The following is a 14,628-nucleotide window of genomic DNA, read 5'->3' on the forward strand; positions in this document are numbered from 1 at the left end:
CAGCTTGGTCATGACAAGTTTAATTGATCTCGCGGGGAAATAAATACTGATCCCATGAACACGACAGGAAACACGACCATTGTCATCTTCCTCATTACACGCAACGCCACGTGGAGGCGGAGTCACGCTTTCTTCTGGGGGCTGGCCGCCTTTAGCAGCTCGTACACCACGTAGGCCGCACCTGTGAATGCCAACACAACACACATCTGACAAAGATGGAAAAAAAAATAAAAAAAAGCAAGCAATCTATTTTGACAAAGTCCAAAGCACTTTCGGAAGTGGCGTTTTGCGGATGGCGACGGCTCCTTCGCTCACTCACCCAGCACGGTGAGCGTCATGGTGGCTCGGTAGAGCAGAGCGTCGGTGGTGCCGCCTTTCAGATGCACGGGGATGCCGTTGTCCTCCTGACAAGCGCCACAAAACGGGTGAAACAAGATGAATGTCAACATCCAGTCAAATAAAAGCTTCCAAAATGGATTCTGCAAGCGGGAACGTTGACGTGCTCAAACGTGTCATTTTTTTATATGATGTACAGTCAGTAAGACACTCACTTGGGTGATTTGTGATTAGAGTGGATTTTTAAAAAATAGTCTTCACGGCACTGTTCCAAAAAAAAAAAAATAATTTTTTAAATACAAGTTTGCTTGCCACTCCAACGCGTGGCGCAGTTAGCTCGTCTGGGCCGAGCCATAAATAAGGGACGAGCGATTATTCATTGACAGCAGAGGGAACGGTGGAAGGTAAAGCGGTCGCCGAGGAATTTCACGCCAGGGAAAAAAAAAAAAAAAAAAGACAAGCGTCAGATGTTTGCTTTCTCGTTTTTCCATCCATCACGGGGACGCTCGTCACGTTGATTGACGGCCGCGGCTTGGCGTCCCTCGCCGTCGTCAACTTTCGTTTTGCGGGCGGAAAGTCGTCGGCTTCCAGTTTTCAAGTCGCAATCAAACGCGAGGCGATAAGCCTGAGGGGGCAAATTCAAACGCGCTTCCATCCCACATCATCGTCTCCATCGAAATCAATCCACACAATCGATACATTCATCTGATCCGGGCAACCCCCCCTCCAATCCGACTTGAGGCAGCCATATTGCAGCAGGGCATGCCCTGCCTTGAGCTCCGGTGGGATTCAGTAACGTCTCAATCCCTCTCTGAGCCGCTCAGCACGCCACTATCATTTGGTAGAACAGATGGAATTCTTTTTGGTTTTCCAGTTACCTTCACCCGGGGATGACAAAAAGCTCGAAGCAAGCACGCCGTGCCTCTTACGGGTAAAACCGGGCAAGCGAGGGAGAGCGAACGAGCAGAAAACGTACAGTCGGGTGATGATTTTTCCAAAGTGGCCACGTGAGCAAGCGGTACGGTGGCCGAGGGAGCGACGCCAACATGCTAACCTCAAGTATGTTCCACATTCATTGAATGGAATCCGATGAAGCATGACGCCGTCTGCTTTCAGCCAGCCGCTGCTTGTGTACATCTTGTTACAATTAAGGCCAGAGCGTTTGCAAGAAAATGAGAAGCGGTGGCTGAACGTGAGGCCGAAAAGCGCGGGTGCGAGGCACAACGGGTACCTGGAAGAGCTTCTGGTTCTTGGGGACTTGGTTCTCCACCGGTCTCCGAGCGGAGCCGCAAAAGGTCCGCCGCGCCACCTGCTGGAGCGCCTGGGTACGACAGAACGACACGCGGTCAGGTCTGGACACATTGGCAACGTCAACCGAGGAGAAGGTTTGAGCTCGGCGCACGGCTTGTGCTCTGGAGCATCCTCGGGAAGACTCATGATCGAACTCCTGGATGGGCTTGCCCGAGTGGCCTTTCCTCTGGCGCGCCAGACCTTTGGCAGTGCTGCCATCTAGTGGCTTTACACGGCCAACAGCAATGCGTTTCTACTGCCGAGTATTGGACGGACTTTGGTGCTTTTTGAGCAGTTTCAAAAATTCCGAATTCGTTTTCCCTCACATCAGTTGAATAATATTCGGACAGCACAGCCACGTTGCAGTTTATCGGTTCCTTTTATCGTGCTTAATGCTTGAATATTGCAAATAGTATCGCTGTATTTGCATCAATGTATTGATTAAAGATTTGCCAAAGAGGAAGCATTAATTCTTCCTACGAAAATTGAGGGGAACAAAGATGAACTTGTTCCAAGGCAGTTTATTTGCTTTGTTTTCTATATGCGAAGGGGATAACGATTGATTTTTGGAAACATAAAATGATATCCATTAAAACTGAAAATCTTATTTTTGCGGTTAAAAAAAAAAGGTTATTACAAAGAGTTTATTTCGTAGTCTATCCTCGCGTTTGCCGTTGCAAAAGCTTGACGACGGAAATTAAAAGTTTCACGCGTGTGAGCGCGACGACATTAGCTGCCTTTGACCCCTAGCCGACACTTTGAGGCCAAGCGGAGCCCAATGGAGGCGTCGTGCCAACTTGCTCCCTGCACAGCGAAACAAGCAAACGCTCAAAAAGGCCAACGAGCTGTGAGGGACGAGAAGGACTTACAAAAACGCCGCGATTCATCTTGTTGGCTTGCCTTTCTCTCACAAGGACGAAAACGACTTCCGCGCGTCGTTCTATTTCCGTCTTCGTCTTCTTCTTGGCTTTCTACCGCGCGTGCTTACATGCCACACAGTTTTCTGTACTGCCCTCGTGAGGCCTTTATTGGAAGCGCATGAGTCACCTTGGCCGCCCCTCGGAGCGAAGAAAAAAAGCGACTTCATTTAACTCGTCGTCTTTCCATTGTCACGACATAGAGTACAGCGGCACAAACACTTTTAAAGTGCCTCTTAGATAAAAACAGACACAGAGGAACATTGATAACACATTGACATCTCAGTTTAACACACACCTACACGCGCACACACACACACACGCAAATTAGTCTTGGAAATTGTGATAAAAACATTTTAGTTATTTTTTGGTTGCTTCTTTTGTGACAACCAGAACCAGAGTGCGTATGTGTGATGGGCTGGGGAGGTTCACTGAGCCCCACATGTTCTAAAAGAAGCAGCGTGAGGACTGAAAAGTGACTTTGATAAGCAGCGTTTGTGCTCTTCCTAATATGGCCTCCTGACAGTCCAAGGTCACGGGTGTGACCTCGTCGCATCTCCTCAGACACATTTAGCATCCATCTTTTCGGTTTTCCTGCCTCATCTCCTAGTTTGGTGTCACGGGCGCCTTTAAAAAGCGGCTCCGTCTCTCCCGGCGACACAGTTCAGCTTCACGATCTTCGTATTCACAATGTCCGACGTAGCGATGGGCGAGTTCGGCAAGGCGGCTCCGTACCTCAGGAAGTCGGAGAAAGAGCGTCTGGAAGCTCAGACCAGACCGTTTGACATCAAGACGGAATGTTTTGTGGTGGACGACAAGGTCGAGTACATGAAGGGACAAATCCAGAGCAAAGAGGGCGGCGTGGTCAAGGTGAAGAAGGAGGACGGGACCACGGTGAGCGCGAAGGAGGCCGACGTCCACCCGCAGAATCCTCCCAAATTTGACAAGATCGAAGACATGGCGATGTTCACGTTCCTCCACGAGCCGGCGGTGCTGTTCAACCTGAAGGAGCGCTACGCCGCCTGGATGATCTACACCTACTCCGGCCTCTTCTGCGTCACCGTCAACCCATACAAGTGGCTTCCCGTCTACGATGCCGAGGTGGTGGCGGCCTACAGGGGAAAGAAGAGGACTGAAGCTCCTCCTCATATCTTCTCCATTTCCGACAACGCTTACCAGTACATGCTGACGGATCGGGAAAACCAGTCGGTCCTCATCACCGGAGAATCCGGCGCCGGCAAGACCGTCAACACCAAGAGGGTTATCCAGTACTTTGCCAGCATTGCAGCGGTCGGCGGCGGGGGCAAAAAGGACCCCAGCAAGGGGACGCTGGAGGATCAGATCATCCAGGCTAATCCAGCTCTGGAAGCCTTTGGCAACGCCAAAACCCTGAGGAACGACAACTCGTCTCGCTTTGGGAAGTTCATCAGGATCCACTTTGGGAACAGCGGGAAGCTGTCGTCCGCCGACATCGAGACGTACCTCCTGGAGAAGTCCCGCGTTACCTTTCAGCTCAAAGCCGAAAGGAACTACCACATCTTCTACCAGATTCTGTCCAATCAGAAGCCAGAGCTGCTCGACATGCTGCTGATCACCAACAACCCATACGACTACTCTTACATCTCCCAGGGAGAAGTCACGGTGGCCTCCATCAACGACTCGGAGGAGCTGATGGCCACAGACAGCGCTTTCGACGTGCTGGGCTTCACCGCCGAGGAGAAGATGGGCGTCTACAAGCTGACGGGCGCCATCATGCACTATGGGAACCTGAAGTTCAAGCAGAAGCAGCGGGAGGAGCAGGCCGAGCCCGACGGCACCGAGGCGGCGGACAAGTCTGCTTACCTGATGGGTCTCAACTCCGCCGACCTCATCAAAGGGTTGTGCCACCCCAGAGTCAAGGTAGGAAACGAGTTTGTGACCAAAGGCCAGAGCGTGGACCAGGTCTACTACGCCGTCGGTGCCTTGGCCAAGTCTGTGTATGAGAAGATGTTCAACTGGATGGTGGTCAGGATCAACCAGTCCCTGGACACCAAGCAGCATCGGCAGTACTTCATAGGCGTGCTGGACATCGCTGGCTTTGAGATCTTTGATTTCAACACCTTTGAGCAATTGTGCATCAACTTCACCAACGAGAAACTGCAACAGTTTTTCAACCACCACATGTTTGTCCTGGAGCAAGAAGAGTACAAGAAGGAGGGGATCGACTGGGAGTTCATCGACTTTGGCATGGACCTGCAGGCTTGCATCGATCTCATCGAGAAGCCGCTGGGGATCATGTCCATTCTGGAGGAAGAATGCATGTTCCCCAAAGCCAGCGACCAGACCTTCAAGTCCAAGCTCTACGACAATCACCTCGGCAAGAACAAAATGTTTGAGAAGCCCCGGGCTGCCAAGGGAAAAGCGGAGGCCCATTTTGCCCTTGTCCATTATGCCGGCACCGTGGACTACAACATTACAAATTGGCTGGTGAAAAACAAAGATCCCCTCAACGAAACAGTCGTCGGTCTCTACCAGAAGTCCTCGCTTAAGCTCCTTAGTCTGTTATTTTCCAGTTACTCGGGCACCGCCGACGGTGGCGACAAAGGCGGCAAAGGAGCCAAGAAGAAGGGCTCGTCCTTCCAGACGGTGTCGGCCCTTCACAGAGAGAACCTCAACAAGCTGATGACCAACCTGAAGACGACCCATCCCCACTTTGTACGCTGCCTGATTCCAAACGAACGGAAGACTCCCGGAGTCATGGACAACTGTCTGGTCATGCACCAGCTCCGTTGCAACGGCGTTCTGGAAGGCATTCGAATTTGCAGGAAGGGCTTTCCAAACCGCGTCCTTTACGGAGACTTCAAACAGAGGTACCGCATTCTCAATGCCTCCGCCATCCCCGAGGGTCAGTTTATGGACTGCAAGAAGAGTGCTGAGAAGCTGCTCTCGTCGCTGGAGATCGACCACACGCAGTACAAGTTTGGCCACACCAAAGTCTTTTTTAAAGCCGGCCTACTCGGCACCCTGGAGGAGATGCGAGATGAACAGCTCTCGCGAATCATCACCAGAATCCAGGCCAACGCTCGCGCGCTACTCATGAGGGCCCAGTTTGCTAAGTTGGTCGAGCGCAGAGATGCCCTCATGGTCATCCAGTGGAACCTCCGTTCTTTTCTTAGCGTAAAGAACTGGCCGTGGATGAAACTCTTCTTTAAGATCAAGCCCCTGCTGAAGAGTGCGGAATCCGAGAAGGAGATGGCCAACATGAAGGACGAGTTCAACAAGCTGAAAGAAGCCCTCGAGAAGTCAGAAATCCGTCGGAAGGAACTGGAGGAGAAGATAGTGACTCTCCTCCAGGAGAAGAACGATTTGACTCTGCAAATTCAGTCAGAGCAAGACACGCTCACGGATGCCGAAGAACGATGCGAGCAGCTCATCAAGAGTAAGATACAACTGGAGGCAAAGCTCAAGGAGGCCAACGAGAGACTCGAGGACGAAGAAGAACTGAATGCGGACATCGCGGCCAAGAAACGGAAGTTGGAAGATGAGTGCTCCGAGTTAAAAAAAGATATCGATAACCTTGAGCTGACTCTGGCCAAAGTTGAGAAAGAGAAACATGCCACGGAGAATAAGGTGAGGAACCTGAGTGAGGAGATGGCATCCCAGGACGAAAGCATCCTGAAGCTGACCAAAGAGAAGAAAGCGCTGCAGGAGGCTCACCAGCAGGTCCTGGATGATCTTCAGAGCGAGGAGGACAAAGCCAACGCCCTGACTAAATCCAGAGCGAAGCTGGAGCAGCAGGTGGATGACCTGGAGGGCTCCTTGGAACAGGAGAAGAAGATGCGGATGGAGCTGGAGCGCTCCAAGAGGAAGCTCGAGGGGGATGTGAAGCTAGCCCAAGAGAACTTGATGGATTTGGAAAATGACAAGCAGCAACTGGAGGAGAAACTCAAGAAAAAAGACTTTGAGTCGGCCCAGATCACTTCGAGGCTGGAGGACGAGCAGGTCGCTTCGGGACAGCTCCAGAAGAAGCTGAAGGAAAACCAGGCCAGGATCGAGGAGTTGGAGGAGGAGCTGGACGCCGAGCGAGCGGCACGGGCCAAGGTGGAGAAGCAGCGCTCCGACCTTTCCCGGGAGCTGGAGGACATCAGTGAGCGTCTGGAGGAGGCGGGCGGAGCCTCGTCGGCACAGGTGGAGCTAAACAAGAGAAGAGACGCCGAATTCCAGAAGCTGCGCCGAGAGCTGGAGGAGTCCACCCTCCAACACGAGGCCACCGCTGCCGCGCTACGGAAAAAGCATGCCGACAGCGTGGCCGAACTGGGCGAGCAAATTGACAACCTCCAGCGGGTCAAGCAGAAACTGGAGAAGGAAAAAAGTGAGCTGAAGCTCGAGCTGGACGACTTCGCTTCGAGCATGGAGAGCATGGCCAGGAACAAGTCCAACGTTGAAAAGATGTGCCGAACGATGGAGGACACCACGACAGAGTACAAGAGCAAATACGAGGAGGCTCAACGATCCGTCAATGACTTGACCACCCAGAGGGCCAAGCTGCTCGCTGAGAACGGCGAGTTCGGACGGCAGCTGGAGGAGAAGGATTGCTTGATCTCACAGCTCACCAGAGGGAAGAATTCGTACAACCAGCAGCTAGAAGACCTTCGCAGACAACTGGAAGAGGAAGTCAAGGCCAAGAACGCACTGGCGCACGCCGTGCAGTCGGCCCGCCACGACTGCGACCTGCTGCGAGAACAGTTCGAAGAGGAACAGGAAGCCAAGGCTGAGCTGCAGAGGGCCCTGTCCAAATCCAACAACGAAGTCTCGGCGTGGAGGAACAAGTACGAAACCGACGCCATCCAGAAAACCGAGGAGCTGGAGGAAGCAAAAAAGAAGCTGGTTCAGAGACTGCAGGAGGCTGAGGAGGCCATTGAAGCGGCCAATGCCAAATGTTCGTCGCTCGAGAAGACCAAGCACCGGCTCCAAAATGAGATTGAGGACCTGATGCTGGACCTGGAGAGGTCCAACGCAGCTTCCGCGGGGCTGGATAAAAAACAACGCGCTTTTGACAAAGTCCTGGCAGAGTGGAAGCAGAAGTTCGAGGAGTCCCAATGTGAGCTGGAAGCCTCCCAGAAGGAGGCCCGAACTCTCAGCACCGAACTCTTTAAACTGAAAAATGCCTACGAGGAGTGCCTGGATCACCTGGAAACCACGAGGAGAGAGAACAAGAACCTGCAAGAGGAGATCTCGGACCTGAATGACCAGCTCGGGGAGGGTGGCAGAAGTGCTTGTGAACTTGAGAAGATGAGGAAACAGCTCGAGCAAGATAAGGCGGAGTTACAGGGAGCTCTCGAGGAAGCCGAAGGCTCACTGGAGCACGAAGAGAGCAAAATCCTACGAGCCCAACTGGAGTTCAACCAAGCAAAGGCTGACATGGAGCGGAAAATGGCCGAGAAGGACGAGGAAATGGAGCAGGCCAAGAGAAACTACCAACGCGCCGTGGACTCGCTCCAGTCCTCCCTGGAGTCTGAGACCAGGAGCCGCAATGAAGCGCTGAGAGTGAGGAAGAAGATGGAGGGTGACCTCAACGAGATGGAGATCCAGCTCAGCCAAGCAAACCGGCAAGCGCTCGACGCCCAGAAACAACTCAAAAGCCTCCAGGTTTTCCTGAAGGACACCCAGTTGACACTGGATGACGTGCAGCGCGGGAACGATGACCTGCGGGAGAACATCGCCGTCCTGGAACGTCGAAACAATTTGATCCAGGCTGAGCTGGAAGAGGTCAGGGCCGCGCTGGAGCAAACAGACAGAAGCCGCAAGCTGGCCGAGCAGGAACTGACCGACTCCACGGAGCGCATGCAGCTCCTGCACTCTCAGAACACCAGCCTGATCAACCAGAAGAAGAAGCACGAGGCGGACCTCCTCCACCTCCAAAATGAAATGGAGGAGGCGGTCCAGGAGAATCGCAACGCCGAGGAAAAGGCAAAGAAGGCCATCACTGATGCCGCCATGATGGCTGAAGAGCTGAAGAAGGAGCAGGACACCAGCGCGCATCTGGAGCGCATGAAGAAGAACATGGAACAGACCATCAAAGACCTCCAGCACCGCCTGGACGAGGCCGAGCAGATCGCCATGAAAGGTGGCAAAAAACAACTCCAGAAACTGGAAGTTCGCATCAAAGACTTGGAGAACGAGTTGGAGGCGGAGCAGCGTCGAGGAAGTGAGTCCGTCAAAGGCGTCCGCAAGTACGAACGCCGCATCAAAGAACTCACCTATCAGACCGAGGAAGACCGCAAGAACGTGGCTCGACTCCAGGACTTGGTGGACAAGCTGCAGGTGAAAGTCAAATCCTACAAACGCGCCGCAGAGGAGGCGGAGGAGGCGGCCAACGGCAACATGGCCAAAGTGCGCAAGCTGCAACACGAGCTGGAAGAAGCGCAGGAGAGAGCCGACGTGGCAGAGACCCAAGTCAACAAGCTGAGGGCCAAAACCAGAGACGGGGGCACCAAGAAGAACCTGGATGACTGATTCACAAGTAAGGCCCCTGTCAATCAAAACTGGATACTAAAGTTGGCATGCTCAAAAACGTTGTTACCGGCCTCACATTAATAGCCCCAAACTTAAAAAAAAAAGAAAAAAAAGTCTACATGTTTACATCTTATTTCTTGCATTTAAGGCCCCTTTTTGTGTTTTTCTTCTCACAGGTTTGTTTCTGGGCGACCAACGAGCTCACATATGTCACGTGACTTTACAACGACGAAGAAAAACACCGGCTGCGACATGATTCGTGGTAATTTGATTGGTTCCCCTCCAAGCCGACAGGTGGCGACGAGAGCAGCTACATCGCGTGGCTTCCTTAATTGTTGATTCGCAACACGACAAATTCACGTCACATCGGATAATAAAAGTCTATAAAGTTCAATAAATGCACGTGTGTTTGCGCAGCTTTCTTCCTGATCTCTTCAAAATAAGAGTACTTCGCAACGCGTTGGTTACTGATGACGTCACTTCCATGCCGCCAGTGTGATCCAACACACAAGCACGCTTAATTTTTGAAGCAGAAACAAAGCAGTACCTGAGCTCTATTACATATTTCAAAAATATATATACTCATTTGAATTTTTTTGTTTAAAAATCCCCTGGCTTCCTTTTTTTTTACACGTTTGTAATGTGTGTGTATTGGTTGCACGTTCGTTTTGTTTTCCATTTGCTGAGAATTGTATTCTGACCTGTTCAATAAAGATTTGGAAAAAAACACGCACGCACGGCCGCACGCACGCGCGCACACACACACACACACACACACACTCAAGATACCGTTTTTTTTTTAATTCATGTGCGTTTCTGCCATCACATGCTTTTGAGGAGGAAGCCGCTGAAGGTGCTGAGTCGGCTCTGGTCAAAGATGCTCTTTTGGGCCCACAATGTGACCCACACCTTGTCTCCCTCCTCCAGTACCAGCGGCATGCCGTTGGTGGCGCTGCTGAATGTGCCCTGCGTGTCGTAGATGGCGAACATGTTGATGCCGTTCTTCATCACGGCTGCGTTCAAGGCCCCCGATGTGCCCACGTTGCCGTTGAAGACGATGAAGTAGAGACCCCTCACAGGGGCTGTGAAGATGCCTGGGGGGGTCAGGGTGAGGTGGGGGTGGGGGGTTAGTAGTACTGCAATGGGACACGGATGAGATGTCGCTCGGTGCGAGAGGTGATGGCGCCCCCTACCTGTGTTGGAGTCATAACCGTTGCCCACGTTGGTGATCACGTTCTTGAACAGCAGGGTGGTTTCGGTGTCGAAGGGGCCGATGTGGGTCAACTCCGGCGTGGTGACCAGCGCCGCCGCGAAGGACACCGGCGCTTTGGCTGCCCACACACACACACACACACACACACCGTAAAGATGAGCCTCACCGTTTCCGAAGGTGTCGTTTCATTGATCGACCTGCTTCGGCTGCGTCCTTCTCCAGTTTGTCCACGCGCGCCGCCAGCTGGTACAGGAGGGCGTTGCAGTTCGTTTCAGGCTTGGGGCTCTCGCCTCCGAAAAACGGCTGCGCTCGGAGGCTCCCGACAGCGCACAGAATGAGCAACGTGGTCAAGGATGAGGACGCCATTGCTAAAATGACCAGCGGGGTGGCGTCTGGCCGTCAGACGTGCGCTATTTAACCTGAAACATCACCCTGGCCGACGTCCTTGCAAAATGTGTTGACCTTCGGAACGGGGACTTTGTTCACAAACATTTGTTCACAAATCCTGTAAAGGCAACCCGGCACGTCGTTCTTTCATCATTTGGTTCAATTCTGAACTTTGTTTGCAAATATTCGATGAAGTTTGTTCAACCCTGAGCCAGATCGCTGTCAGCCAATCACCGACATCCGATCCTCAAGTTACAAAAGGCCGCGCCGAAGCGTTTTTAGACGCGCGCTCTCACGGGGCCCTGTCGCCGAGACCCGTCGAATCTTCCGCAACAGGATGGGAACCAATCACAAGGTTTTGCCGTCCGTCATGTGACCCAACGGGATCAAAAGTGAAGAACCAAATCTTAAATCACATCACAACTGAGAAAACAAAAGAAGACGTTTTGCAAAGGTGTGCGGTTGTTTATTCCAAGTGTCGCAAAAAGGCCAAAGTGAACACTCTCCACGGTCCGTTAGGGTCCGGAAGCACAACGGGACCGCCTCCGAGCACAGGTCAGGTCAGTTCAGTTGATGAGCCGTCGTCGACAACCGCCATTATCGGCAAGGCAAGGCGACGCTTTCAAGTTCACCAGGAATCCCGTTTCGTCCGATGTCTCGGCCCCGCCCCCACAACACGTCTACCGATTAGGAGCGTGGGGGTTCAAAGTGCAGATTTCAAAAAAAAAAAATGTCATTGCAGCGCCAGAATCCGTGCACGTGACAAATCCAACCCTGAAATTGCTCCGCGTACGGCACTTTGCACGCAGCGACGGCAACGTAGCGCCGCTTCCAGGCGCTCTACAGCCTCCTGGTGTGCTGGAGGTTGTAGTGCGTGCGCATGTCCTTGCGCAGGCGGAACTTGTCGCCGCACACGCCGCACACGTAGAGGTGCACGTCCATGTGCTCCTCCAGCTGCTCGCCGCCCGGGAAGATCTGGAAGCAGACCTGGCAGATGGTCTCGCCGGCCGTCAGGTGCGAGATCATGTGGCGCACGTGGTCGTGCTTGAGGAAGGTGCCCTGCTCGCACACGGGGCACACGTAGCGCGCCACGCCGCGGTGCATGTCCGTGTGCAGGCGCAGCTGCCGCTCGCGCAGGAAGCGCTTGCCGCACGTCTGGCAGGTGAACTGCTTCTCCTTGGTGTGCACCGTGTAGTGCTCGCGCAGGTGGCAGCGCTGGAAGAAGCCTTTGCCGCAGATGGCGCAGAAATGCTTGCGTCGGTGATCGGGGCCGCCGCCGGGGGGGTCGTCGCCACCCCCGCCCCCGCCGGCCGGCCGGAAGGCCTCGGCCTCATGGGGGCAGGCCAGGGCGTGCTCCAGCGCCAGGCTCTCGCTCTGGAAGGGCAGGCCGCAGTGAGGGCAGGCCAGCTCGGCGCCGGGCGGCTCGTCGGCCTCGTCCGACTCGCCGCAGCGCTCGGCGTGCTCCTGCAGCTGCCGGCCCTTGATCAGCACTTGGCCGCAGCGGCCGCAGGCGCAGATGTGGCCCAGGTGGCTGGACAGGTAGTGCGCCGACCTGTCGTCCTCGCTCAGCGGAGCCCCGCACAGCTCGCACGGGTCGCCGTCCGCGCTCTCCTCTTTCACCGCAAAAACATCGGGCGACGTGGCGGACGAGTCGCTTCCCGACGTGGCGCCGAAGCAAGGCTCGCCCGCCTTCTCCACGCCCGAGACGCCGGGCAGCGCCTCGCGGTCCTCGTCGTCCGACACCCCGAGCCCGCACGGTGCCGCGCCCGCCTCCCGCTCCTCCGGGCGGAGGTCGTCCCCGGGTTCCGTCTTGATGGAAACGCGGCGGGCGGATCCCGCGTCGCCGCCGCCGGGCCCCGCCGCCACCGAGCGCAGATCGGCGACCATCCGCCGCTCTTCGGCGCTGTCCGAAGCGGAGCTCTCGGCCTTGGCGCAGTCGTCGTCGCCGTCTGGGCTGCGGGCGGCCGCGAAGGTCTTGCGGTTGGTGCAGGTGAGGATATGCTCGATCAGAAGCTTTTCGCAGCTGAAGACGAAGCCGCAGTCGTCGCAGGTGAAGGTGCGGCCGAATCGAGGGCGTTCCCTCAAGGCCGAGCTCCTTCCTGCGCTGCGCTTCCTCAGGTCGCACGGTTGCTCCGCCGTATGCCCGCCGTCCGCCGCGCTCGGGAGGGCGGCGGCGGCGCCGGGTGCTTCCTCGGTCGCGGGTGGCACGCCCAGGTACCTGCCCAGGTTGTTTCATGAAAACGAATGGGGGGAAAATTAGCATTAGCGAAATTAGCATTTTTTGCTTCATTGAAATAATAATAATAGACAGATTATCGACGGCCAACCGACTCGAGCGCGGGTAGCACCTGGCAGAGCTGCTGACTTTTTTGCCGCCGTCGGCAGCGTCCTGAGCGGCGGCGGCGGCGGGCCTCTGCCGCTCGTACATCCGAACGCCGAACAACATCTTCCCGCAGGCGGCCGCCGTCGCCGTCGAGCACTCGGACGAGGACGGCGTCAGGTTGGACGCGCCCCGGATGTCGCGCAGGTCGTCCAGCGAGTCGGGGATGTAGTACATTTGCAGGTAGATCATGGACGCTTTGAGGTCGTCGAAGTTAAAGCTCCCCGCCGCGACGCGTCCCAGATACATGAGCTGCAGGATCAGATCGAAGCACTCTGCACTGATCTGCATGTTGCTGAGGTCCAGGCGCGCCGCCCCCTGCTGGTCGCGGATGAACATCATACGGAAGTAGGAGCTGCAGGCCGCCAGCACGGCCTTGTGCGCCCGGAAGTAGATGTCGCCGATGGCGATGAGGCAGTCGCACAGGAAGCCCCACTCGCGCTGGTTGTTCAGTTGCCGGAGGACGTGATCGCCGTGGCTCGGCCGAGCCATCGCCCTGCGGGGGAACCGCGCAGGCACACGCGTGCTCAGCTTTCAAAGACTATGAATGACTTCAAACATTCGTGGATCCTACAAACTACAACTCAACTCTTTCTGAAAATAAACACGAAGAAGTAAACATTCAAATAGATGTCCCCTTTACGTAATTAAAAAGTGCCGCAAAAAGTATCCAAACTACTCGCAGCTCCTTTCTGACGCATTTTGAATATGTGATGCTTCCTGACACCGGAAGAAAAACACTACGAGGAACTTGTTAGCTCTAATTCGCTTTCAAGCAAACAAGTGGCACATCAAACAAGATGAGGGGTGTAGACATTGCTTTTTGTTGTTGCTGTTGTACTTTTGGGGGGGTCAGAGACTCGACCGTAGCCAACTGGAGAAGGGAGAGGCTGCCGTGGGAAAGGGGGTGGAGGGCGGAATACCCCTCTCATGGCCCAGCTAACAGGGAGCTAGAAGCTAATAAGCCAATAGGCATTACATCAACGGAAGTTTCTGAGACTACGCCTTCAAACTAAAAGCACATGAAGAAAAATAATAGATGAAGGCCGGCGTGGGAAGATCGACAATATCAAACAGGATATTTAGAGCACTTAGTAACTCTTTGGCACCACCTAACGGGTGCGAAAATACAGACGAAGTCACTTGAACCGTTAAAAAACATTTGACTTTGAAAGGCAAACAGGAACAAGAGTTTGGCGGTGCGTCGGCTTGGGACGCAGACGAGAACGTCTCCCGCAAGCAGCCCCGCCACCTCCGCAACCCCCGCAACAAACACGCAAAGGAGCCCACCCCCCACCCCGCACTCCCGGCAACGCAACACCGACTCACCGCAAGTCCCGAGGCCGACGGAGGAGCTCGGAGGTCGGCTGAAGATGGGCGGAGGCTCCGCGGGAAAAGGCGGTTCCTCTGCGGGAGGGGGGAAAGTTGCGGTTTAGGGCCGAAGAAGAAGGAAGGGGGGAAAAAAAACAACGAACAAGACGAAGAAGAAGCGTTTCGTCCTCCTTCAACTAGTGCTGGGTTCAACTTCCGCACAAGCTGCCCGTGGTTCGCGAGGAACAAAATAAGACTTCCAGTTGAAGGGGGCGCCTTCAAAATAAAGTTTAAAAGCC

The 14,628-nt window shown here is 54.5% G+C and overlaps 4 protein-coding genes across 4 annotated transcripts; 1 reads left to right on the plus strand and 3 right to left on the minus strand.

Moving 5' to 3' along the window:
* Nucleotides 1-4: 4 nt before the first annotated feature.
* Nucleotides 5-2,610, minus strand: LOC127592256 (cytochrome c oxidase subunit 7A2, mitochondrial-like). Its single transcript, XM_052052839.1, has 4 exons — nt 2,496-2,610; nt 1,568-1,657; nt 320-404; nt 5-181 (listed from the first exon to the last, which is right to left on the minus strand). Exons 1-4 carry the CDS (start codon nt 2,511-2,513, stop codon nt 123-125), a joined length of 252 nt encoding a protein of 83 aa, XP_051908799.1. The 5' UTR covers nt 2,514-2,610; the 3' UTR covers nt 5-122.
* Nucleotides 2,611-3,225: 615 nt separating this feature from the next.
* On the plus strand, nt 3,226-9,440 carry myh6 (myosin, heavy chain 6, cardiac muscle, alpha). Its single transcript, XM_052052790.1, has 2 exons — nt 3,226-9,045; nt 9,215-9,440. Exon 1 carries the CDS (start codon nt 3,234-3,236, stop codon nt 9,036-9,038), a length of 5,805 nt encoding a protein of 1,934 aa, XP_051908750.1. The 5' UTR covers nt 3,226-3,233; the 3' UTR covers nt 9,039-9,045; nt 9,215-9,440.
* Nucleotides 9,441-9,833: 393 nt separating this feature from the next.
* On the minus strand, nt 9,834-10,663 carry LOC127592255 (complement C1q tumor necrosis factor-related protein 3-like). Its single transcript, XM_052052838.1, has 3 exons — nt 10,449-10,663; nt 10,232-10,369; nt 9,834-10,132 (listed from the first exon to the last, which is right to left on the minus strand). Exons 1-3 carry the CDS (start codon nt 10,615-10,617, stop codon nt 9,861-9,863), a joined length of 579 nt encoding a protein of 192 aa, XP_051908798.1. The 5' UTR covers nt 10,618-10,663; the 3' UTR covers nt 9,834-9,860.
* A 436-nt stretch (nt 10,664-11,099) lies between these two features.
* zbtb1 (zinc finger and BTB domain containing 1) lies at nt 11,100-14,552 on the minus strand. The gene is made up of 3 exons (XM_052052805.1): nt 14,348-14,552; nt 12,987-13,514; nt 11,100-12,856 (listed from the first exon to the last, which is right to left on the minus strand). Exons 2-3 carry the CDS (start codon nt 13,508-13,510, stop codon nt 11,479-11,481), a joined length of 1,902 nt encoding a protein of 633 aa, XP_051908765.1. The 5' UTR covers nt 13,511-13,514; nt 14,348-14,552; the 3' UTR covers nt 11,100-11,478.
* Nucleotides 14,553-14,628: the final 76 nt, after the last annotated feature.

The sequence above is a fragment of the Hippocampus zosterae genome, chromosome 19 (genome assembly GCF_025434085.1).
Source record: "Hippocampus zosterae strain Florida chromosome 19, ASM2543408v3, whole genome shotgun sequence".
NCBI classification, from domain to species: Eukaryota; Metazoa; Chordata; class Actinopteri; order Syngnathiformes; family Syngnathidae; genus Hippocampus; species Hippocampus zosterae.